At 44.9% G+C, this 25,824-nt stretch overlaps 1 protein-coding gene across 2 annotated transcripts; it reads right to left on the bottom strand.

Annotated features, from left to right (window-relative positions):
* Positions 1-1,713: 1,713 nt before the first annotated feature.
* alg14 (ALG14 UDP-N-acetylglucosaminyltransferase subunit) lies at positions 1,714-16,645 on the bottom strand. 2 transcript variants are annotated; one of them, XM_042067572.1, is made up of 4 exons: positions 16,295-16,645; positions 15,173-15,324; positions 14,296-14,418; positions 1,714-2,870 (listed from the first exon to the last, which is right to left on the bottom strand). In XM_042067572.1, exons 1-4 carry the CDS (start codon positions 16,395-16,397, stop codon positions 2,640-2,642), a joined length of 609 nt encoding a protein of 202 aa, XP_041923506.1. In that variant the 5' UTR covers positions 16,398-16,645; the 3' UTR covers positions 1,714-2,639. The 2 variants fall into 2 exon arrangements, with proteins under 2 accessions (XP_041923506.1, XP_041923505.1); XM_042067571.1 differs by having other exon boundaries at positions 16,244-16,644.
* Between the last annotated feature and the right edge of the window lie 9,179 nt (positions 16,646-25,824).

Consider the following 25,824-nt stretch of genomic DNA (forward strand, 5'->3'; position numbering starts at 1 on the left):
TAACAGGCCCGACAAGAGAGCAAGGAGTGCATACATTAACCTCCTAGTAACCCCCTTTCAAAAAGCCAGTTATTACAGTAACCTCAACCCTCTTGCCCCCTACAACCTGCTCTCCACCACCATGGCTTTCATGGAGGTATCAAGGGATCATCATGCAAGGCACACCTATGGGGCGAAAAAGAACTCCATCTGAAAAGATTTAGGTCAGTCTGATTAGGGGCTACAATTTCACTAGAAAGTGTTGGGAGAGGTCTGTGGTGAGTTATAAGACCATGCCTCTGCCCTCTACTCAGCACATGGGGCTAGGGAGCTGTAGGGGAACACCTACAGCAGTTTTGTGTGTCTGTCTTGCAGGAGTATCCAGTCCACTGGTTCTCTCTCGCTCTCTCAACACCCACAGGGATCCAGCGGTGTAATTAAGGTAATTTTAGAGCACTACACCACTTAGGGACAGTCACTGCCCGTAGGAATAGTGACACGGATAAGCGTGACGTGAATATCTCCGTAAGTGGAAGCGCAGGCTGTGGCTGATGAAGCAGCACAGACTCTCATTAGGGGCTCGGCTGCTCCTGTCGGACTCAGTATCGTCCAGGCAGCAGGAGGGAGGTTTTAGAAGCATCCCCTGCCTGACTCACAACCCCCCACCCCAGCTACTGCCCCCTCCTCCGGTCAGATCAGTTTACCCCAGCAGCAGGAGCTGGAGTCCAGCCATGGCCGAGGCCTGCCTCTCCTCTTCAGCGTCGCTCTGCCGGTCGTTCACATTGCATCGAGCCGGTTGCGGATGGGTTGCCAATAACAACACCCAGTCATCCGCGAGCGGCTCATAGATAGAGGGGACAGACGCACAAGCAGCCAGTCCGGTTTGGTCCAGTAGCCCTAACTTGAAGGATTCACTAATCCAGACCTGGATGGGATCTATTGACTGTGAGCTGGTATGGTATATGATCGAGGCAATCTCTGTTTTTGCTGCTCAGTACTCGCTGAAATACTTTTCCCCACTCTTTTTTTTGACACCCTGCATAAAACCACAGCACTGTCTGGATTTCATATTAGGCTTTACGTGTGACATCCAGGGACTTTTTCAGTGGAACTATTGGGTGAAATTCAACCGTGAAGTCATAATGTATACTCATTAAGTAACCTGCATAGAAGATATTTAATTGGCACTGCAATGAGAGCTATGATATACATGTCTGAAGCTGACTCAGGGATGGGGAGGGGGGAATAACATACACATGCTACTCCGTCATTATGAAAACATGACCTAAACTAACTCCCGTCATCAATGCTGTACTCTTGCTGTATCGCAAGCAACAGCTGTAGCAGTGTGTGTGGCCTCTGCTGGTGTGCAAAGATAAGGCCCAAAATAGCCCATCTTTCTGCAAATCCATGGTTTTCCTTCCTCTCCCCCCAAAAAACAGACCCCCCTCCCTCCCTCCCTCTTAACCTCTTATTGCTGTTGTAAAACCAAACATTTCAATTATTCAGCTCACTTCCTCTCTGGGTAAACTCTGCTTGAAGAGGTCCATCACAGGCGAGGGACAGGAAATCCCAAACAATGGAAAATCTGCCCCATTTGGAAGCCTGTCCTGAGAAGATGTCAAAATGAACCTTGAGAGAGCATAACTTTTAGCATGGGCAGTGAGAATGTCCCTTCAGCTGTTGGTTTCTACAGCAAGTGTGACCAATTCCTATGATCAAAGTTGACTGATATTTAAGTGAAACAGCAGAGTTGATTTAATCTCTGAGAACTGCACCCATACACAGTTTCCAGGAAATGCAACTGATGTTTGCAAATGCATGAATAATTCCTCATTCAGATCTAAAGAAAAACCAACACACCCAGCATGTCTTATTTGTCTCTATGATAACATATGACTTTGCTCGGCATGTAGCACTGTAGTAAGTAAGCTGCGAATCTGCACATCCCACAGCACAGGATTCAAAGGGGTTATTAGACCAAACTTCAACAAAACAACAAAAAATAATCATGATGATGAAAGAAATACACATCAGTTCCTCATCAATTCTTTTTCCAATTCTATTCAGACCAAATGCAGCGCGTCATTGCAGAACAATGCAGCCCTGTCAGCTCTGCTCAGAAGTGTTTCCTCATGGAGGTGTCCCTCTGCAGATGCCATCTGCGCTAGCTAAAGCTGTCCTGCGGAGTCTTGCCTTTTCTTCTGCGTGGGGAGCGGCGGGGAGCTGTCACGGCATCGAGAGCGCCGAGGCGGCCGTCTGTCGTCACCTTGGCCGTCGGCCTGTCACTTCACGGCTGCACAGTTACATTCGAGAGAGAGAGAGCCTTGGCAACTTCACAACAAGGGCTTCTTGATTTAGGCATGAAGCAGTTTCACCTACGCCTCGCTGTCGGTATTGGACACCGTTTACAGTTCTTGAGTGGATGTCATTTTCCAAATAGCTAAAACCTGATGTAACATTTTCACAGTTTCACACAAATGGTTGTGCCAGACCACGAGTTAGATGACAAGATCAATGGTAAAGTTCAATGACACAAATACACTAACTACCACCAAATGATCAACCCCACTTGCACCATTACATCTGTGTACACATGATTTACATAAAAAAAGAAGTCTTGAGTATGGTCCAGTTGAGTTCAAAAACTGGAGTTATGATTACACAATCCTCCCCATGTAAATTGCTTTAGGATATTTGTCCTTTAGGCTGGCCCACTGCACAAAGAAGTAGTCCGCCAGGTGGTAGAGGATCTTTCCGGAAAGAGATAGGGTCTCCACACGGCAAATGCTCTCCACGTAGACCAGCACCACCCTCTTCAGTCCCAGGATCCCGAGCATTAGCCCGGCCGCACACAGAGGCACACACGTTCCTGGCCCGTTACACAGCACCTGAAACGACACACATACACATAGAAATGTAGGGTTGCAAAGGCTCAGAAATATACATCTGCACGCACACACACACATACACGCATACATACACATACACACACACGTACACGCATACATACACGTACACACACACGCGTACACGCATACATATACATACATACACATACACACACACACACACAGACACACACATACACATACAGACATACACATACACATACAGACACACATACACACATACACATACAGACATACACACACATACACATACACATACACATACAAATGGTTGCAAGACTCAGAAATATAGGGCTAGGTAGAGGTCTGCACTCCCACGGTAGACCCGCGGGTCCCGATGCAAAAGAGTGCGGCGCGGGACAACTTTTGAAAGCTCTTTGCGGGAGCGGGCGGGATGAGAGAGGTGCGTTCGCGGGTGCGGAACAAACCGATGATTCACTGCACTGCATTTAATGTTACGCAAATTAAATATGTGCGTAACATTAAATATGGAAATGATTAAAGTAGTGTTCATTACTATAGTTCAGCTGGATGTTCTGTTAGGCAGCGTTATTACACGGCTCTTCAGAGTGCTGCAGAATGCTCCATTCACTTGAATGGGCCTTCCCAACGTTCGGCGGTCTGCTAATTCTCAACAACAGACCGTTGTCAAGGAAAATGGGTTTTGTGCTTCTAATTTACGTCTTTCATATTACTGCGCAAGGACTGGAACTTCATTCACAACCCTTAGTTGTGTTTTTATATTATATACTTTAATTACTCTTTCTGCTGTTAAAGAATGTGTTTGTGTTGTATGTATGCTGCTGAGACCTTGAATTTCCCCTGGGGATCAATAAAGTATCTATCTATCGATCTATCTTCAAAAGTGAAAGCAGACGGTTGATCAGCTGTGTTCTAAAGAATGTTTGATTCAAGTTCAGCATGTGCTGTTGCTAACTATTTGTTTCTCACCAAAAGCCACGATGAAACGGTAACAAATAGGCTATAGCCTAGGCTATGTAGGCTAAAGAGTCACATCGTGGGGAATTTATTGCTTCGTTTTGGCAAGTAGCCGTGTAATAAGCGGGATAATGTATAGAACGCCGGTCATTATTGGGAAAATAAGTCCCTTCAGGGAGGAACAAGACCCCTCCGCTGTGCGTCGGGGTCCGGTTCACCCTGTTGGGACTTATTTTCCCAGTAATGACCGGTGAGGGTAATTTTGACACCATAGGCGTTCTATACATTATCCTTACTTAAAAAACGGGCCTCTACTTGCGCTGGGAACGGAACACACGACGTCACGACACCCTTGTCTCCCGACGTGATCAGACACACAGAGGTTACTGTGCGAGTGTGTGTATGAGTGTGTGTGTGTGTGAATGTGTGTGAGAATGAGTGTGTGTGAATGAGTGTGTGTGTGTGTGTGTGTGTGTATGAGTGTGAGAATGAGTGTGTGAGAATGAGTGTGTGTGAATGTGTGTGTGTGTGTGTGTGTGTGTGTGTGTGAGAATGAGTGTGTGTGAATGTGTGTGTGTATGAGTGTGTGTGTGTGTGTGTGTATGAGTGTGTGTATGAGTATGTGTGTGTGTGTGTGTGTGTGTGTGTATGAGTGTGTGTATGAGTGGGGGGGGGGGGGGGGGGGTGATGGATCAGTCTGTATAATCACACTTGTGACAGTTATGGTGTGTGGAGCTACACAGGAAGGCCGGCAGACTGCTGCAGAGCGAGGAGACAGGGTCTGGAGAATCCATCCCAAAAGCTGCCAGACCATCTTGGAGGAGGCATGGACTGTGCTTCCAGTCACACTGCCCTGTCCCAACCCCCCTGGCTCACAGGCTAGGTGGGAGGGGGAGCTGAGACAACAGTGGATCTTTTGTGCAAGAGGGACCAAGTTGATAGACTCATTACATTGGGATGAAGGTTCAGTTGCTAGGTTCCCTGATGATATTGTCCCTTACTGAGATTTCTGTTAAGTTTCTTTAACAGACTTTATGTCAGACAGACACAGCTTAATATCACCTGGGAGAGTGCAATGGAGGAGATAAAAGGGTTCTGTGGGTAGAAGTGTGTTTTGTTGATACTGAAAATCAACTGTACTGTACTGTTTAGCCTGTTCTTTTCACACTGTAACAGGATTTAAGGTGGTCTGACAGATATAAAAATACCAAATAAATCACTTTCCATAGAAAAAAAATCTCCCAAAGTCTAAGTCAAGACATCTACAGTAACTGTAAGAACTAGATGTACCGCAGAGCGGTACAAAATATAACCGCCGCCCAGTCCAGCACATGTTTTCCACAAAAATAAGTCACGCTGAAAGGCATATATGATTCTAACTGTCTCACTGAATTGCATTATGCACACTCAATTCTCACTGGTATCTGCTAGACAACAAGTACCAAAACATGATTAGTTCATAGATTTCACATGTAATATACATTTTATACAACCCCACCCCCATCTTGCCTGTTCATAATTCTGAGAAATTCTTGAATTGTGTGCATGTACATGTTTATGTTTATGTGTGTGTGGGTGTGTGGGTGGGTGTGTGTGCGTGCATGTGCATGTGCTTGTGTGTTTGCCTGTTTATGTGCCTGTGTGTGTGCATGTGGATGCATGTGTATATTTGTCTACTGTGTGAGTATGTGTCATACGTAGGATTACTGTGAATGTTTGTGTGTGCGTGTGTATCTGTTTATGCACATGTGTGCATATGGAATGGGTTTACATGACCCCTGGATGCAAACAATGCGAAAAATTGGTCATCCTAGGCCCTACGGTTCTCAAGATATTCACAGAGAACTGTGTCTGCCCTACCCTCCTTTCGGGGGTCCAGTCCAGCGGGGGGGCTACAGATCAAAACGAAAAATGACGGTTCCATGCTGTCCATGTGGGGGTACATGCCCACCAAGTTTCGTGTACCCCGGTCTTTCAGTTTCCCGGGAATCCTTGACGGAAATTTGGACATTCGCTGCGTGGCGGTCATAATAACATCCAATAAAAACCCTTGAACAACTTAGACGGACTGATCCCAAAAGGGACAACTGTCACAATACAGCCCACAACACAAACCGACACAGGGCCTACAAGCAGCAGCACAGAAACCCAGCAATAATAGACATAGCAAGTTTAGAGAGAGCTTGGTATCAGTCCAGAATTATTCCACTGGGTCTTAGACTATGTAACATTTGTGTCCATAAAAGATTTTAGAAGTAGCCGAATGGAGATGAGGTCATCGACACCCTGCAGTGAGGTGGTGCGTCAGGCTTGGAGGGGGTTATGGCTTCTGGCTCACAGCAATCAGAGGAACATTTGCAGGCTGGTCTCAGAAAAAAAAAAAACAGCGATCATCAGTAAACATGAGGGTGCAAACTGGCCTGGGGACAATGTGAACAGTCAACAGAAAATAAATCACCTCCTGTAAAGGGACACACACACACACACACACACTGCTGTCACTGCTCTCCCTCGTAACACAGGCAGCTGTGAGGAGGGTGTAACAAGAGAGCTGCAAGGACGACTAAAAGCCGCCAGCTTCGTGACAGAACCACATTTCTTGTCCATAATTAACTTTTCGAAGGGTCTGGGGATTGAGGCGAGGTCATCTTGGATGACCTCTAATTCACAGTTTTCTAAGGTGTGTTACAGCCACCAAGAAGAGCGGCCTGCGGTGCGTTACTGGCGGCGGCCGAGACGTGACCTCTGACATCTGACTACTGCTGCTGCTGCCGGTGCGCTCATCCACCTCCCCCCCCCCCACCCGCAACCGCTCTGTTTCACATGACGTCGTCTAGGAAAAAATGCGTCTCTTGCTGGGCTGGAAGATGACTTGGGTTATTGGGGTGGATTGGAGCATTAACTCGCCTCTGGAAGCACTGGTGGTTTTGCGAAAGACAGACGGACAGAGAGAGGAAGGGAGGGAGAGAGGGAGACAGAGAGAGGGAGAGAGAGGAATAAAGAGAGGGAGGGAGAGAGAAGAGGGGGAAAAAACAAGTTGAAGGAGAAACAGGGGATGAAAGACAGAGACAGGAAAGAGAGACGTGTGAGAGAGACAAGTTGAAGAGATGGAGTTGGAGAGAAAGAATGACATGCGGCGAGGCAACATTCTCTGTGAAGCCTGCCGTTCGCTAGTGCAGCATTCTCTGTGAAGCCTGCCGTTCGCTAGTGCAGCATTCTCTGTGAAGCCTGCCGTTCGCTAGTGTAGCGCCGCATTCATAAACCTGGGCCGGAACATTCCGCGCATGCTTTAGCTGGCAGCGTCCAGGGGGTTGGGACAACAAGCTCTGCCCGGCAGGCCGGCACCCCTCTGGGCCTTTCTGCCCAGAGCGCTCGAAAACACACGCCATTCAGCCCACTGCTCACTCACTCCCTCCCGAACTCACTCACTCACTACTCGCTGTTTACAGCTAACTGGCAGAGAAATGCACAAATGCACACTTTTAACACAACCAGATACCACTAATGCATACGAGCACAATGCAGGTTTGGGGCATTTTGTGACAAGCTCTGTGGACCCATACCCCATCCATGTCGCTTTGGACAAAGGCGTCTGCCAAATCCCATAACCATAACCATAACCATGAAGACACATTGAACACACATGAACTCAATTTTTAACCCACTTACAGTACCTATGCAAGCATTGAAGACACACATCCCTCAATACATATGCCATACAGAACATGCTGCAGCTTGACAGCGTTACTCACATTAATGACAATGCATATACTATAATATCACATATGTGACAAAGGCATGTGACATTATTTCAATGACTAAAGGAGTATGGCCAATGTCACCTTATAGCTGTATTCTATATAGGCACATCTGGATACACAGAAACAAGCAAGACATGTCACACCTATCTCACAGCAAGGAAATATCCAGTTATTTTAACATAATAATGACTTTAGTGCCGCAATCCTTTTGGGGAAAGAGGCCCTTGGCTGCTCTTCACTAATCGTTACAAAGAGCAGCACTGAAATGCTATCTGCAGCTTATCTTTTCAGTTGATAAACAGCGCGCAGCTGGGTAGTCTCAGAAAACTATTATGTGTGTATACACACACACAGACACCCGCAGGGGAAATGCTTGTCAGAGCATTGCCAAGTTGTGCGGCAGCTCTCACTGGCCCGGAGAATTGCGCTCTGGTGACAGCTGAAAATTACAGGCGCATGTCACGTGCGCTTGCTGATGACCTAAGCCCACCAGAATGAAATTCCGTAACAGTGCACATAGCAAGTGTCTACGTGAGAAAGCGTGTGGGTCAGAGAGAGAGAGGGAGAGACAGAGAGACATTTGACAGTAATAAGGAACACTACAGACTCAGACTGCTCTGTTGAGGCACACACACACCTCCTTGAAAGAGGAAAGAAGACAGTCCGAGGCTGAGCTGTTGAGACAGGTGAGGAATCACACACCTGATGAGGTCACCGTGGTGGGAGACATATATCATCGCCCCCAAATATATTATCAGGAGGTGTGCTCACCTGTCGTCAGCTAGCGTGTCACTTTCTGAATCACCCACCAAGAGCAGACGAGGTGAGTCAATGCCTCGCCCGACTAGACAGCAGGTGTTATCTGCTCATAAAACACGTCAACATGTTTCACCAAAGTTCCAGTGAGATGATAAGACCTGCATAGAGTCTAAGCACAGACGACAGCAGCCCAATTAAATACTAGCCTCGAGTTATCCTTTGTTATCGCAACACTGGGAATCCAATGAAACATGAAACATTGTAGTCTCGTTCTGACTACTACACAGAGGGCCTTGGTGGGAAGAGTGTTCTCTCGAACGTGTGTGTGCAGACGGCAACACTAACAGAGAGCTGCTAAGCAAACAACATCTCACCGTGTCAACATTCGACGATGGCCGCTTTTAAGCAGCGAGGACAGATAGATAGCAGGGCTGAGGTCTCGAATGGCTAACTCACAAAGAAAACGCACACCCTAAAGGTGTTTGATCTAAACACCACTGTGGCTCTTTGTCCAGATTTTATTTATAGTATAAGTATAAGTATATATACTCTTTTTCCTGTGAGGGAAATTTGGTCTCTGCATTTATCCCAATCCGTGAATTAGTGAAACACACTCAGCACACAGTGAACACACAGTGAGGTGAAGCACACACTAATTCCGGCGCAGTGAGCTGCCTGCAACAACAGCGGCGCTCGGGGAGCAGTGAGGGGTTAGGTGCCTTGCTCAAGGGCACTTCAGCCGTGCCTACTGGTCGGGGTTCGAACCGGCAACCCTCCGGTTACAAGTCCGAAGCGCTAACCGGTAGGCCACGGCCATTTGTAACCTTCTGAAGTGGAACTCCTCTTGAAATCATCCAATGGAGAGCTCGCAGCGTAGAACAAGTTCGAGAACCTTAAAAAAGAACGCTATAAATTTCCAACGAGACATTTTGCAAGACGACGGAAAATTCATCAGTTCACATGAAAGACTATAGGGGACTATTCCTCTTTTCCGTTCCAGCACACAGCCGATATCCCTTACATGGGTGTCTCTCCTTGATATATCGGAGGGTTTGTACAGCTGTTTTGCATCGCTGTCTGCATATACGACTCCGCTGTTATTATTATTTTTGACAGCTGGAAACGCCACAGAGGGGAGCAGGTCGGGGGCCATGTTGGAACTGCTGCAGAGATGTCGCTATGGGTCTGTTTAAACAGATGGCCGGCTTGTCTAAAACATATCGAGCTCTGCTTGTTTGAGACTCCTCTGATTTGGTCGACCACACTGATTACCACAGCCTATGATGATCTATCCCAGATCTTTCATTGACTCTCTGCTACGCTGCAAATGTAACTTAACGACAAAGAACTGTTAAAATGTGGAAATGATATTCACTGCTGCTACAGTAATATAGCGCACAAATGCTAATACTGCAAAAGGAATATCTCAGGGTTACGCCAGCATTCACAGCTCCTCACAAGCATTCACACAGAATCTCGACCCCTGGCAGCTGATTGCGGCTGTCAATCAACTTGTCTGCTGGAACATAGCATGTCCGCGGCGAGGAAGGAGCGAAAACAATGATCCGACGATTTGGTAGTAATCTTTCCTCAAACAAAGCCTGTGAAATTGCGATCCATCTCATCCCATTCTATTCCTGTTCCCATTCCCCTCTTTAACTATTTCCTAATAAGGTTAAGATGAAACATATGGCAGGCCGAGCGGCAGGCGCACGCTCAGTAGGAAAACAGAAATGTGGAAAAACGGAGCCGATGAAGCACGGCAGAGTCCTCCTCCAGCAGCTCTCCCTCCTTCACCGAGGGGATGGTCAGAAGGGAACTGCATGTGGATGAGGGGCCTGGTGGCCCAGTTATTTGTTTTTGTTAATCATATGACTCAAAAGCTACTGTGTCACATGTGCTGTCTTTTTATTTATTTATTCATTTATTGGGAGGGGGTTGGTGGTTTAGTGGGTTGTCTGATTTCATTTAGTTTCTGCATGGGGTAATACATTTTGGCCAAAGGGCATTCATTCGATCCATCCACAAAGTCGGGAAGATCTAAAACAAATTCTTTGGTGGGAGACAAAGGAGGTCAGCATCTAAGGCAAGGATGTTCAATCTACAGTGTCTGACAAACAGAGGCAAGAGTGAAGAGAAGACAAAGAACTAAAAGACTCAAAGAGGAAGAGCAGAGGAAGACAAAAAAAAACAGAAAGAGAGCCGGAACGAAAAATGAGGAGTGGACAGTCAGATATGGCAGGAGACAGAACGCTCCTTGGATAACCGCCATGCTTTTGGAACGGTTCCAGGTAGACGAAAAGCCCTGCCGGCACAAACTGCCTTTCAGCCTGATAGCATCGACCTGTAGGCCTCGGAGGGCCATTCAATTTCCCTGGACTGCTAAACCCCCGGCACGCAGTGCACAGCCTCAGCAGCCCAGTTATGTAAAGCATCGCCACAGCAACACCAGTGTCACTACTTGCCATGTCTTGAGTGTGCCACACTGCCGGTGTTTGGCATCAGTTAATCGCCCCCGCGCTAGTCTAAACAACGCTTTATAAAAGGCATCTGTGACCTTGTATACTCTCCCTTACTCTCCATGTGTTAGTGATAGCCTGAGGGAAAGTCGAGTAGGCTTTACAGGGGAGAAAAGAAAGGCATATTTCTCAATTAGTTACATAAGCAAAGTTGGGAGAAACAGTAGGAACGATGGACGGAATGATGATGATCTTGACCCCCCCCCCCACACTCCTCCTCCTCCTTCTCCCTCACTCTAGCTGGGCCCAGACAGTGCTGCTTCCATCATGAAGTTACTTTGGGGACACAGTCAGCAGTAAGGATTGTGCTGACACATCTGGAGGTGGTGTGTTTGTGTGTGTGTGTATGTGTGTGTGTGTGTGCGTATGTGTGTGTGTGTGTGTGTGTGTGGGGGAGGGGGGGGGGGGGGTGTCAGCAGTATGGAGAGTTAAGAGGCTGCTGTGATCTCACACATGCCTATTTATGGTCAAGAGAATGCCTGAAAAAAACATCTCTTCTTCACCAGTATCCCCCCACCCTCCTTCAGGGGTGACCCCCGCGTTTCGGACGGACCGCGCCCCGGAATGCGTCCCCATCTCGTTCAGCCCAAAGAAAAGGGCTGCTGTGAGGCCCACTCTCTCTCTCGCCAGCCAGCATCCAATCCCTCTCCAGCTCCCAGCTCTGTCCGAGACATGCTCAAGTTTGGTAAAAACAAACAGACAGACCAGAGAGGAGAAGAGAGGAAGAGGAGGACTTTCGGACGCATACCCAGGAATGTGCTCCCCCAAGAGCTGACCCACGCGGCCTAATGGACCAGCGCGGGACGAGGGGGGACCCTTTTTAAAACAACAGTCTGCTGAAGAGGGGCTGACGGAGGCACACACCGGGACTGAAAAGGAAGTTAGTGGCCACAGCCACTAAGGCAGATAGAGGCCAATGTGGTAACGTGAGATGGTGCTAACTCCATTACGGAATTTCTGACATCAAAAAAAAAAAAAAAAAAAAAAAGAATTACATGGTCCCTCTGAAAAAAACTGTCCACGCGACAGGTTTTTTACACCATTAGTGTACTGGGTTAATAGGTTAGAATTCCAAATTTCCAGCTGTGACAGATGGTTATCAGATCAAAAGGGTGTGTGTGTTTTTATTGTGTGTGTGTGTGTGTGTGTGTGTGTGTGTGTGTGTGTGTGTGTGTGTGTGTGTGTGTGTGTGTGTGTAATAAGCTATAGAAATTTGTCACAAAGTCACAACAGCGTCCCTTCAGGTTTTCCTGGAAAACTCTGTGAACCATTCACTCATCACCCCACCTCTCCTTTTTCCCTCTTTCATTTTTTTACTCTCCCCCTCTTCTTCCTGCCAGTGGCCAGAGCTGAAAGGAGGAGTGGAAAATGACGGCAGCCGATGAAGAATGGACGCTAATTAGAGATTAGGGAGCAGTAGGCAGTCCGGCTCTGACAGGTCAGGCTGATCTAACCCTGCTGAGCCTAATCTTTCAGTCTGGCTGACTTTCACTTTCTCTCTCATTCTTACACACTACACACACACACACTCACTCACTCACACACACACTCACAGTTCCTCTAACTCAGCTTTCCCGCAAGTCTACAGTCAACCCTCTTTAGGCCTTTTGTCTTGTACACTGGTCCACCTTTCTCAGCTGCAGACAAGTAGTGGGTTCCCTAGTCACTCTCCAATCCCCCCCCGCCCCCCCCCCCCCCCACACACACACACCCACCCACCCACACACACCCCCCCCAGGCTCAATCCCTAGCCCACCCCCTCTCTCCAGTTGTCGTGGCAATGGCGAAATCCAACACTGTTTTGGCCCCTCCCTGCCGCGAGCGGAGAAGGCCGGAGGCTCACAGCTGGCGGAGGAGCCAGTCAGGTCCTGCCACATCCTGCGAACAAGATCCCCCACCACCCACCACCGTCCCCCTCCCCCTCCTGTTCCCGCTCCCCGCTCTGCTGCTCCCCATCTCCCCTCGGTCGGCCCCCACCATTATACAACAGCAGGGGGAAGAGCGGAGAGCAGAGGAGAGGAGTGTGAGAGTGAGAGAGAGGGAGAGAGCAGAGGAGAGCAGAGGAGAGGAGTGTGAGAGAGAGAGAGAGAGGGGGGGGGCTGCTGTCTGTCTGCCTGCCTCCACTGTTCATTCCTGCAGAACAATTTAAGCACTCCACTTCTCCTTTCCCCAGCCCCCTTTTCTCTCCTTTCTCTCCACTCACTCAATCACTTTCCCCCTCTTACCGCTGGGGGAGAACGCGGGGAGACCAGCGCTCTTTAATCTATCCAGACTATCCAATCCAATCTTTTTTTTTTTCCGCTGACAGTGATCTCTGGCTCACAGGGGCATGATCAGTAATCAGTAATCAGGTCAGAAGTGTCCAGGATCAGTCTAGGCCAACCGATGAGGCTGTGGGGTGGAACACAAAAGCCTCACCCACTGGTCAGCGTGGAATGGCTCCTGATGCGCTAATGCCGATTGAATCACCACCATCAGGCCGGAATCAGACTTTATGGTAACTCTCTCTATAGCTGACATGAAACACATCCCCAGTGCAATCAGAGATGACCAACACCACCATGAGTCCCTGAATACTTCTCCGAAAGCAAGATTGCAAGGCTCAGCATGGATAAAAACATATACTGTATTCACCATTGAGTATGATGTTTCTGCAGAGACAGCCTTGCACATGCTTCATCTAGAAATCTGAAATCTGACTCATAAATACATCTGAAAAGTCTACCAGCTGTCAACTGGAGGAGTGCTTTCCAAATATAATGGGAGTGTTTTGAGAAAATGCATGCGTCTGCAGAATCAACTTTTGAGTTCTCGAGTACAGTGAGTAGTGAATGCTTACTCAAACAACACTGCATGGAGTCACTATATGTCACAGAGGGAACTCATCTATGACAGCAGAAAGCCTCAAGATGAACTACATTCAACCTAAGAATAGATGCGGTCCACTAATAGACATGAATGATGTATAGGTAATGAATATTAGATCATGGAGATCAGACAATTCAACAGGCCTGATTTCTGCTTCAACACTGCCTCCCTATGGCAATTTGTGGCAAATGGCTCAAATAAGCTTTTCATTTGACTGTATTCCATGATCATTTAAGGTCTCTTCACAAAAGCTTAATGTATCAAAACGACCTCCTCACGAAAAAACAACTCAATAGTGAGACGATGAAATTCATTTTCAATTCCGTCTGTGACATTTTCCAGCTATGTCCATCTGGCCAAACCTGTTTTATCACTGAAATAACAAAAGCATCTCTCAAGCTCTAGGGCTGATAAAGGGGGATTAAGGCTCCATATAGACACTGCAAAAAAACTTTCTTCACCTACCTGTTCTGATTGTTTATATTAAGGATTATCTGTATTGTTGGGACAGCCAGGAGCATGACAAGAAAGTGACGGAGAGAAGGTCTATGAACCTACCACATCGGGCCGCAGTTGGAAGGCCAGTGGCACGGAGTAGAGCAGGGCGCTCAGGGTGCTGACCACTGACGAGCTCCAGGACTGGCGCACCTCACGACTGCGAGGGATCCGATGAATGGTGTACTGGTGAACGGAACACAAACACACACACACACAGAATCACACACACACACACACAGACACAGACACAGACACAGAGACACACACAGAGACACACACAGAGACACACACAGAGACACACACACGCAATAATGAAACACTCTGTTGTGGAGATGTCTACTGACTTCGACTGAGTTCGATTGTGAATACTAGTGGCGTGCACCCTTCCTCCTGCACATGGTACATGTGGATTTGTTTACAAACCGGCACAGATAATCTCAAAAGAGCCATGTCGACTGACAAGGCAATATTACACAATTTTTACAAACAGTAGGCTATTGCACCAGAGTGCCATTGTGATTCTCCTGGTCGGAGGAGAGTGAATTGCAAAGCTTGTTCTCCATAGACGTGAAGTTTACATGCCATTCTCTCTATTACAAGTTAGTTTGCCATCAAAATGATTTTGAAGCACTACATCACTTAAGAATGCTTGGTATTGCTCATCTTCATCCAAAAAATACACTGGAAGAGATGCTTGAAATTCACGTTAACTTGCATACTGTTCATGCAGCCTAAAATGAACCAGCCTATAGGGCCTATGATGCAACATTTGAAACTGATGTCAAAACATTCTGCATATTATGCATTACTCTGTGTTGCCTGACAGAGTAATGCATAATATATTCCACATGACGTGTCAGCACAAGACTTGCTGCGTAAGCACAAATCTGCATGCTTTTACAGCCTGAATCCTCAGGTCACAGTAGAGTTTACTGACCTGGAGATTCTTCAGAGTGTCTCCTCGAGAGCTTTCAGCGCTGTGGATCTTGTCCTCGCTCATCTTATCTGTGTCCGCGATGACATAGTGCCGTGGCCTGTAGGATTCGGACAAACTTCCAACCAAGCGCAGAATCTCAGTCGTATGGCCACCTGTTTACAAACAAAAAATCACATATTCGTCATAAGTGCCCAACAAAATCCTACAGCATACTTGTGCATAACTCAGCCATTTATTGGCCTGACTTTTGCTCTTGGGTGCTCCTTGTTGGTGCCCCCCACCCAATCCCAATCCTCCCCCACCTTTTTTATGCAGCCCTTGCCACTTAATCTACTAAACCCCTCTTCTACTGCACTTTTTACCCCCCCCCCCCCCCAAAATGCACAAATAGGCTGACACCAGACATAATTTCACTGCATTTCTTACTTCCAGTAACTATATGCATGTGACAATAAACTTCCTTGTATCTTGTATCTTGTATAATAAAAAAAATAGTGTTACTTATGTAGGCTAACAGTTTTGTTGGTACTAGACTTCACATTAAATGAGAATAATGACTTATAAAATCCAGAAATCTTTCCCCAAATCAAGCATGAAGCTATGGCAGTTAAGGTGGCCATATAGTCAAGGAAAAGTAATAAAAACTCCACAAAAAAATAATAATAAAAAAATATATATAGGCCTAATAAAGGCATGCACAATTAATTAATGACACATTAGGGTGAATATGACGTCACTGGCACAAGTCCTACTGCTCATGGGAAAACAAAACTGACAAGGCAAGGTTACCCTGCAGTCCCAAGAATCAAAAAGGCTGAATCCAGGTGGGCTACTACATTTGTACAACATTCAGATAAACATATGGCATAGTTACAGGACAATACAGAAATAAGATAATTCCTCTACAGTTCGCATATCTGACCCACCAACAATAAAATAACTGCAACTTTAAACCAATCGACTTTAAAGCAGTGGCTGTAGATGTACATAAACATGGGACAACAGTCGTAGGCTAATACAAATATTGCAAGTTAGAATGCTAGCAAAGTAGAACGCTTGCTTATGCCATACCAGATCCCGCTACGACTAGTACACATACAGATCCCTTCGTCCCAGGCTTACATTCTGGACCTTTCTGAAGAACAACTACAAGTCGGACAACAAAACAAAGGACTATCACACTGCATCCAGATAATACTCCCAGTAGTAACGTTTGCAGTTCCATGTCATTAGCAGCTAGCTAAGTTTGTTAGCTCCTTAGGTAGAGACTGCAGGGTCGGCGCTCTAACGTTACTTAGTTCGGCATGGATTGACTAATAATTATTTTCTCACCACGACATGGTTTAGCCAATGACCTCAATATTGTCTACAAACACAGTAAAAAAATGTACGATTGAAAGTAACAGTGCTAACACGTTTGACAACTTTGTGACAATCCGGAGCGTACGGCACGCCGTTGGCTCAAAGCTATGAAAACGCGTTTGTGGTAAAGGCATGGGTAAATGTTGTAAAGATTAGCGCGACATCTGTTGGATATTGCTTGTAAGCACAATTTATGCATTCACATGCACTTATTTCTTTCTTCTTTTATCTTTTTTTTAGTTTGTGGCTGTGCTGCCACAAAGAGTTCCAAACAACGGACACCTGCTTGTATTTCTGATCATTGCATTAGATTAGTCAGCTTTGAAGAGATCCATTGTCATGGATCAACGGCTGTCACTGGTGAGTGGGAATTGGTGACACACTCTTGACCAGTAACACGCTCAGACTGCAACTAATCCCAGACTAAAGGGACCATTAGTAGCCCTAGTGGATTATTTGTTTAGCTGGTATTTCCTGTTTGAGGGACATGAAACTAACTGGCCAGAGTCCCCTTAGTATAATAATAATAATAATAATAATAATAATAAGCTTTATTTGTATAGCACCTTTCATACACAGAATGCAGCTCAAAGTGCTTTACATTTGAAGCATGTAACACAATAATAGTCAGTCAGTCATTATCAATCACTTTTCTTCATTGCTGGGGCCGTTTATGATCAACTCAGCAACATATCAAAAATATAGAAAATAACATGTCATAAGACTGGCAGCCTTAACCCTTTACCCCCCACAAGCACGCCATATGGCAACTGTGGCAAGGAAAAACTCCCATATTCCAGGAAGAAACCTTGAGCAGAACCTGACTTAATAGGGGGAGCCCATCTGCTTCTGGCTGGCTGCGCCCTCCAATAGCAGCAGATGTAGAATAATCTGAAAAAGTAGTCTACAGGATAACATGAGTTAACTAAAAGCTTTCCTGTACAGGTATGTTTTCAGATCTTTTTTTAAAATATTTACTGAACTCGCCTGCTTGATGTACAGAGGCAGGGTGTTCCATAGTTTGGGGGCATAATGGATAAAAGCAGCTTCTCCACTTTGTTTGTGGAGCACTTTGGGTACGATTAGGTACGATTTGAGGCACCATTGAGAGCATCCTCTCCAGCTGTATCGCTGTGTGGGGCGGAAGCTGCACTGAATACAACAGGAAAGCCCTGCAGCGCATAGGGAACACAGCTGGAAGGATTATTGCTGCTTCACTCCCCTCCCTGAAGGACATTTACACCTCCCACCTCACCCGCAAGACGACCAAAATTGTGAGTGATGCAAGTCACCCCGCTCACAATTTGTTTGATCTACTGCCCTCTGGGAAGAGGTACAGAAGCCTGCGCTCCCGCACCACCAGACTCACCAACAGCTTCATACACCAGGCTGTTAGGATCCTGAACTCTCTCCCCCCTCTCCTCCCTCCACCCTCAGCTACATAACATCCTGGACTTTTAGACCCAAAATGGCTGCCTTGCACTACTCCACTTGCACTACTCCACTTGTACATATGCACACTTGCAACTTGTTGTTGTTGTCCTGTTGTCCTGAACACTTCTGAACACACTTCTGCTGCTCTTACATAACTTGCACCACTATGCCACTTGCATACTTAGGTCAAACAAAACTACCTCAGCCATTTATTGGCCTGACTTTTGCACTATTATATTGACTGTCTACACTGTAACAACATTCTGTGATTTTCACAGCATCACTGCTGTTTTTGAGAAAAATGTGTACTGTATTTGTGAATACAGTATGTTGCTGTAGTTTCGCTATGAATTATGGTCAAAAATGGTCAAACTACAGTAATAAAAATTTGCTGCGAATCATAACACAGTAATAAATCTGACTCCTCCCTCACTTGTCAGCTTTTTGAAAATTTTGAAAAAACATGGCGGAAAATCAGTTGGGGTTTTCTGTTTTCTTTTTGCACATAAATACAAAGTTAAGCTCCCAGATAGCAAGGTGACATTGATATTATGTTGATTTTCCATCCAAATCATCATTTTGAAAAGATATTGAAAAGTCATGGATGTATGGTTTACTGGGAAATTTTGACGTGGTGATTGAAACGTGCACCGTGCGACGACGTTTGAACTGTCCGGCGGCGGGAGATCATTTTTGAGCAACAGTTCAGTCAGTCAGACCAACGGTGTTCAGCACTCTGTCAAGTTCGCAGCTCCACCTTAATGGTAAGCAAGCATTTGTTTATGTAACGTTAATGTTTCATTGTGAAATTGTACTACATTAAATTCGGGCATGTACAGTCTATGTACGTTGTACTGTCTAACTTACAAACTCATCCATGCTTGTTGGATCAACTAAGTAAGTAACGTTAGGCTAGCTATCATAGTTGCTGTGAAGGTGGCATTAACGTTAATGTTTTATGTTACGTTAACGTTTTGGCAGTCTCATTTATATTAGGCCTACCTTAGTTCTCAGTAAGTTACAGTTTATTATATTCATATAATTTATATAAAACATTCGCTAGTAGTGCTAGGCCTAGTATGTTACTGTCACAATGTTAGGCTGAAGATGATGTGCTGCTGGTTAACGTTAACGTGGAGGTTTAGCTGCTACCAGCTAACTTATGTAACGTTAACTCATCGTAATCAGTACATATATCTATGTGTTGCTGCAAGCAAACATCATCAATGAGCTCACCCAGCTGGCTAACGTTAGCAGCTAAATATACCTTGCGAAACTGAGTTATGCTAACACCATCTTCAGCCTGGCATTTTGACAGTAAACTCAAAAAACATACAGTATATATATATACATGATTATTCTAAAGTTTCACTTGTAAGTAGCCTTCAGTTTCAGTTGAAATTGTTATCTAACACTGTTTATCTTTTTTTCTTCTATTTCTGCTAGGTGCTGCTTCACTCTGCTACTGGTGGTGGATCAGGCTGACTGCAACCGTTGGTCTAACGTTAGGATGCAGCACACGAAAATTTCTAAACGGAAAAAAGTGAATAAATGTACTTGCTTTTCAAACTGATAACAAGTTGTCAATGGTTATTTATGCAAGTTTGTGTAGCCTAAACCATACCTAGGCCTAGTCAAATTTATCCTGGCTGTAGATAAAGCAGGATATGAATTTCCCAAAATTACTGTATATAATATTACAGCACTGGTATTACTACTGTACTAAGTTACAGTATGATCCATAAGTACTGTGATTAAAAATACGGTAGACAATTCAATACTGTATACATTACAGCACTGGTAGTACTACTGTAGTTTGCATTTACAGTATCAGGCATAGGTACTGTGATTTCATATACAGTAGGTGTACTGTAGAGTGAAATACAGCAACTTGCTGGTTATTTGCTGCCAGCAAGTTGCTGTAAATTTTACGTTAAACTTTTTACAGTGTACTGTATGCACAATTGCACAATTTCTACCAAATTTTGCTGCTCTTATTTCTTCATTGTATGTGCCTGCTTATTTTTACTTTTTATATTGTTTACTTGAATTTTATGTTTGTCTGTGGACCTAATTGGTAAAATATGTCTTGTCTCCACCGTGGGATAGTAGGAAACGCAATTTCGATCTCTTTATGTCTTGACGTGAAGAAATTGACAATAAAGCAGACTTTGACTTTGACTTTGACTTTGATTAAAAGATTAGAATTGGATGATCTAAGTTTCCATTGTGGTTGATAAGATATTAAAAGCTCAGAGATATATGAAGGTGCTATGCCATTCAGAGCTTTGTAAGTAATTAACATAACCTTAAAATCAATTCTATAGGAAATAGGGAGCTAGTGCAGTTCAGCCAACACAGGGGTGATGTGTTCTCTCTTCTTGGTCTTAGTTAAAAGTCTAGCCGCAGAGTTCTGTATGAGTGCCAATTTCTTTAGATGTTTTTTGGGAAGACCAGTGAAAAGTGCGTTGCAGTAGTCTAACCTGCTAGTGATAAAGGCGTAAATTAGTTTTTCTGCATATTGTTGAGTTAAAAAGGGCCGCACTTTGGCAATGTTTCTAAGGTGGAAATAGGCTGCCTGAGTAACTTTACTGATATGGGGCTTAAAACTTAACTCTGCATCTAAGATGACACCGAGGCTTGTTACTTTTGGTTTGACCTGGTGCGCCAAGTTCCCCAGATTACTAAAAACAATATCTCGCTTTAGTTTTGGTCCAACCAAATGTACCTCTGTTTTGTCATCATTTAGTTTAAAAATGTTTTTGCTCATCCACTGATTAATGGAGGTTAGGCATGCAGTGAGGGAGCAAAGGCCATCTGGGGGGTTAGTTGGCTCCACAGAAATATACAATTGGGTATCATCTGTGTAGCTGTGGAAGTTTACATTATGCTGACTTATGACGTTTCCCAACGGAAGCATATATATGGAAAATAGCAGGGGACCAAGGCAGCTCCCCTGGGCCACACCAAAAGGCAAGTCATGTTTTTCAGATACATGATCTCCTAGACTGATATAAAAATCTCTGCCAGTAATGTAGGTTTGAAACCAGTTTAGAGCATTATCAGAGTGACCCACCCACTTCGCAAGGCGGTGAATTAGGATGCTATGATCAATGGTGTCAAATGCCGCACTCTAATCCAGAAGAATAAGGATTGAGTCTTTGTTTGAGTCAGTAGCCAGTCTGAGATCATTGACTATTTTTACTAGAGCCGTTTCTGTGCTGTGATTTGATCTAAAACCTGATTGGAATTTTTCAAGGATACTGTTTTCGTTGAGGAAGGTATTTAACTGATTACAAACGACTTTTTCAAGTACTTTGCTCAGGAACGGTAGATTTGATATAGGCCTGTAGTTGCTCAAATTGGTATGGTCAAGATTTGACTTTTTAAGTAAAGGTTTCACAACAGCGGTTTTAAAAGCAGTTGGAAATATACCTGTTTCTAATGAGGTATTTATTACCTTGAGAATAAAGGGAGCTAAGCTATCATATACTTTTTTGAGGAATCTAGTATGGATTGGATCCAAAACACATGTTGAGGAGCCAGTTTGAGTTATAATTTTACTAAGCTCAGATTGAGTAATAGTGCTAAAGAACCTTAATTTTGGGGGGCTGTTTTTGGGTGTACTATCAAACATATTACTTGTGTTACCAATAGCCTCCCTTATAGAAATGACTTTGTTTTTGAAGAAGTCTGCAAATTCTTCGCATCTTAGAGAGGATGCCTGACTGAGTGTATCAAAAGGTGTTTGATGCAATAGCCTTTCAATGGTAGAGAACAACACCCTAGAGTTTCCACTGTTTTCAGCAATTACCTTAGAGAAGTGGTTCCTTCTCTCATTCCGAATAGCTCTATTATAATTTGCTATTTTTTCTTTTAGAATGGCACGGTGAACCTGTAACTTAGTTTTTCTCCATGTTCTCTCAGCTTTTCTACATGATCTTTTTAGATCATGGATATTTTCGTTCATCCAAGGTGTCAGTTTGCTACAGGGCCTTTTTTTAGTCTTTAAGGGTGCCACTCTGTCAAGCAGAGCGCCTAATTCACGATTGAGAGCCTCCCATTTGATCAATGGGATGATGTAAAATATCTAAATTTATGGAGTCTATAAGAGCTATGAACTGCTGTTCTGCTCTAATGTCCAAGAGTCGTAATTTGATTGCAATTTCGGGATGAATTTTTAGAGTATGTAGTACTATATTAAAAGATACACAATAATGATCAGACATATTTATATCATTTACTGATAAGTCTGTGACTTCTATCCCTCTAGAAATGACTAGATCAAGGGTGTTGCCAAGGTTGTGGGTGGGTCCTGTAACATGCTGCTGGCTTTAGCATCAGTTGTCTTATTGACATGAATATTAAAGTCGCCATTTACAATTATCCGATCATAGCTAGTGATGATGAGCGACATAAGTTCAGAAAACTGGTCGAGAAAGCCAGTCCATAGTTTAGGAGGGCGGTATAAGGTTAATAGAAGTACAGCTGGGTCAGCCTTCAGAGTGAGGGCAATATACTCAAAGGAAGCGAATTCGCCAAAGTTGACTCTAGTGCAGCTATATTTGTTTGAGAGAATGGAGGCAATTCCACCACCTCGTTTGCCTTGTCTAATTGAGTGGAAGAAATTATAATTTGGGGGACAAGTTTCAACAAGAAACAGAAAATCCATTTTTTTTTCACTAATAAAATCATTGATTGCAAATGTTTTGGTAGTGAGTGCACCTATATTTAGTAAACCCATGTTAGCTGAAAATGCCTCTGGCTTTTGAGGAATATGCTGAGGTATGGAAAGAATATTTGTTAGGTTTCTAGTTTTAAATTGGTCTTTTCTTTTTACTATACGTTGGGTAGAAATCAACGTTGGAATAGAACTATAAGCATAAGTCATGCTATTGCATGAAGCAGCTTGATCTATGGTAGTAGTATTGTATGTTACCCTGCAGAAAACATTCTCAGACCCATCCACATGTATAATGCCATTCGAATCAATACCTGGGGGGCGTGAATCTGTAATATTTTCTACAGAATGTCTCCATGTTGGTTTGGGTGGAGACCATCACGCTTCAGCATACTGGGCCTCTCCCAGAACAAGCCCCAGTTGTTGACATAGGGGATGCTTAGGGAAGCGCAGTAGCGTTTGAGCCAGGTGTGGAGATCGAACAGTCTGGACCATCTCTCAGCACCTTTTCTGTAGGTAGGGAGAGGCCCAGAGATGACAAAGCGTTTTTCTGTGCCCATCAGGGTGGTGATGAGAGTTTTGTAGTTTTCCTGCAGTGCTACTGACTGCTTATCTCTGATGTCGTTTGTGCCCACGTGTACGATGATGTTGTTAACCTTGGTGTGGCAGGCCAGGATGCTTGGGAGTTTCTGCTGGATGTCAAGGACCTTGGCACCAGGGAAGCAGTAGACCTTGGAGGGACCGCTACATGATGGGGGAATGCAGAGGTCTCTAACCATGGAACTGCCGATGACCAGGGTGGAGGTTGATGAGGTCCGGGGAGGAGGGGGTCGGGGGGGCGCCGACTTTGAGGAGGGACCAGGATGGTTGTCTCGGGGCAGGAGGGGCTCCTCATCCTCGGTCAGAATGGCGTAGCGATTTTCCAGTCGTATAGGTTGGGCTGGGCCTGAGTGCCGTCCGGACCGCCTGCCGTGCTTGTGATGCTTGCTTCTACGCCATGGCTCAGGCTGGTGTGGAGTGGAGCTGGCCAGCAGAGCAGGCTTGGTTCTCAGCAGAGGCCGGGGAGAGGCAATAGGGACAGAAGTTGCATTAGTGCATGGCATGGTTAAAGTATTGGAGGACAGAGTGAAATCAGGGCATCTGGCAATAGTGTGTGTAAGACAGGTACTTACAGAGAGAATGGTGTCGAGGAACTGTTCATCCTTCTCAATCTGATGGAGGGTCGCTATTCTGGCTTCAAGTTTCACTTAGTGTATTTTTATTTATTTACCCACGAAGTTGCAGTGTATTGCAATCCCTTGACATATGTGTTTGGGTTATTGTGTCATCCTGTTTGACACATGCACAAACTGATAATCTCGGTGAAGTTAAGTACTTTGCATTCCTAATGTCGTCAAGGCACAAGAAGATACAGCCCTTTCCTGGTTCTATAAATTGAACCTAGACAAAACATCCACTTCTAGTTGATAAACATTTTTTCACTGTCGGGGAAGTCAGTCACATTTTGTTTACAAAGCTGTTCCTGGCACAGGCCTAGTTGTGCTGGCTCTTTGTCCATGTGTTGTTGTTAAATCATAGCTCTTCTTTGACTGACCATTTGTAATTCGCACCTCATGCTGAGGTGGCTTCACATTTTAGTGGCAGTGGAAAATAATCAGCTATGAAGAAAATGTGAAATGACAGTCTTTTGTTCCAAGTTTCCAAGTTCTTCCCAGTTTTTTGTTTCGTTACAGTCTTTTGCTTACAATCTTTTGTTCCCAAGTTCTCAGTAGCACCCGAAATAAGGCTTTGTCAGGAAGGATTTGGTTGGAAGGACAAAAGGTCACACAGATGAGATTGCAAAGAAAACCTTCCCATGCAGCCGCTTCTAGAAATAAACAAAATTATTTGGTTAATAACATTCATTTGGATGACTGCTATGTCATTTGCATTCACAGTCATTCAAGCCGCCATGACATCTACTAGGCCTAGTATTTGTTGACTTCAGCTCAGTTCTCAGTACTGGCCATTTGTTTAATCAGCCATCAATTGGAAATGTTCTTTAAACTCCCCTAATGGCTATTTGGGATCTGCCATCAGCGCCTGGGCCGATAAGATGCCAGTCTTCCGGCACCGCAGTTCTTTGGCCAGGCAGTTCAGTTCACACCCAACACTACCAGATTGTCTGACACCCTGGCGCTAACACGGATAACACCGTTCCACCAATTCAGCCGGCGTCCTCAATGACAATGATGTGTTGAGTGGAACAAATGGTGAGGACTGGGGGGGGGGGGGGGGGGGGGGGTGATACAGGGACTTGGCATTTGCAGTAGGCACTGGTGACAGAGCAGAACCTGGACCATGCACCAGTCACATGACCCATCAGCAGCCCGCTCCTGACCCATGCGGGGAGAACGTGTGAGAGAGAGCTGTGTTTGGACAGAGATTTATTATGCTTAATTGGGTGTGTTTGTCTTCTAGTCTACTTATTGTGTCATGCTTTTTGGACCGGATCTCTGGTGTATGTCATCAAAACGCTGCACATTATTCGGCCCTTATCAGAGCTGTGTTGGAATTCTTGGCACCACAGGCCACTGGTTTTAGTGTGGGTTTAGAATAGGGTCAAGGAGGGAGCGCATGCAGTAAAAATGAGAGAAGTAAACATCAGGGACAATGGAAAGTAATTACTATTTTTTTCATGGCCTGCCATGGAGTTACCAGTTAAGGTCCAAGCAACAGATGAAGTTAATCAAGTAAATGTTTCTTTGGTTTTCTGAAGGGTATATTTGGTGTAAATGCAATGATTGTGTAATTATGCACAAGGGAGAAGTGCTGATTCCTATAGACCCTTTCAACAATAAAAACAAAAACAATGCTTAAACGTTCTATTTGAGCCCCAATCTACTTCCTCTGCATTAAGATAACATATGGAATGTTAAAACGGAAGCCTTGTGGGGCCAACTATGATGCTGATAATGGAACTCTCTTGAAAGGGTCTATAATGCTTGCAGGCGGGTATGTTCCCATGGTGGCCACATGGAGGCAGGGTGAACTTGGTGATCCTTGTAAAACACGCTAGAACATAAAGAAAACAAGATCCATTCTCACTCTGTTTATCATTATCTGTCTGTCTCTGGCCGCCCGCCTCTTCTCTCTCTCTCCCTCTCTTTCTCTGTCTGTCATTGAAGTGAAAACT

The sequence above is a fragment of the Alosa sapidissima genome, chromosome 17, assembly GCF_018492685.1.
Source record: "Alosa sapidissima isolate fAloSap1 chromosome 17, fAloSap1.pri, whole genome shotgun sequence".
In the NCBI taxonomy this organism is placed as follows: Eukaryota; Metazoa; Chordata; class Actinopteri; order Clupeiformes; family Clupeidae; genus Alosa; species Alosa sapidissima.

Bases quoted from the DNA above. Each gene is read 5' to 3' on its own strand.
- alg14 (XM_042067571.1), bottom strand. From the start codon at position 16,397: ATGGAACTGCAAACGTTACTACTGGGAGTATTATCTGGATGCAGTGTG. The intron at 15,325-16,243 runs GTATGGCATAAG...GTTTGTAAACAG, and splicing joins ACTAGTCGTAGCGGGATCTG to GTGGCCATACGACTGAGATT. The intron at 14,419-15,172 runs GTCAGTAAACTC...TCCGTTCACCAG, and splicing joins ACACTCTGAAGAATCTCCAG to TACACCATTCATCGGATCCC.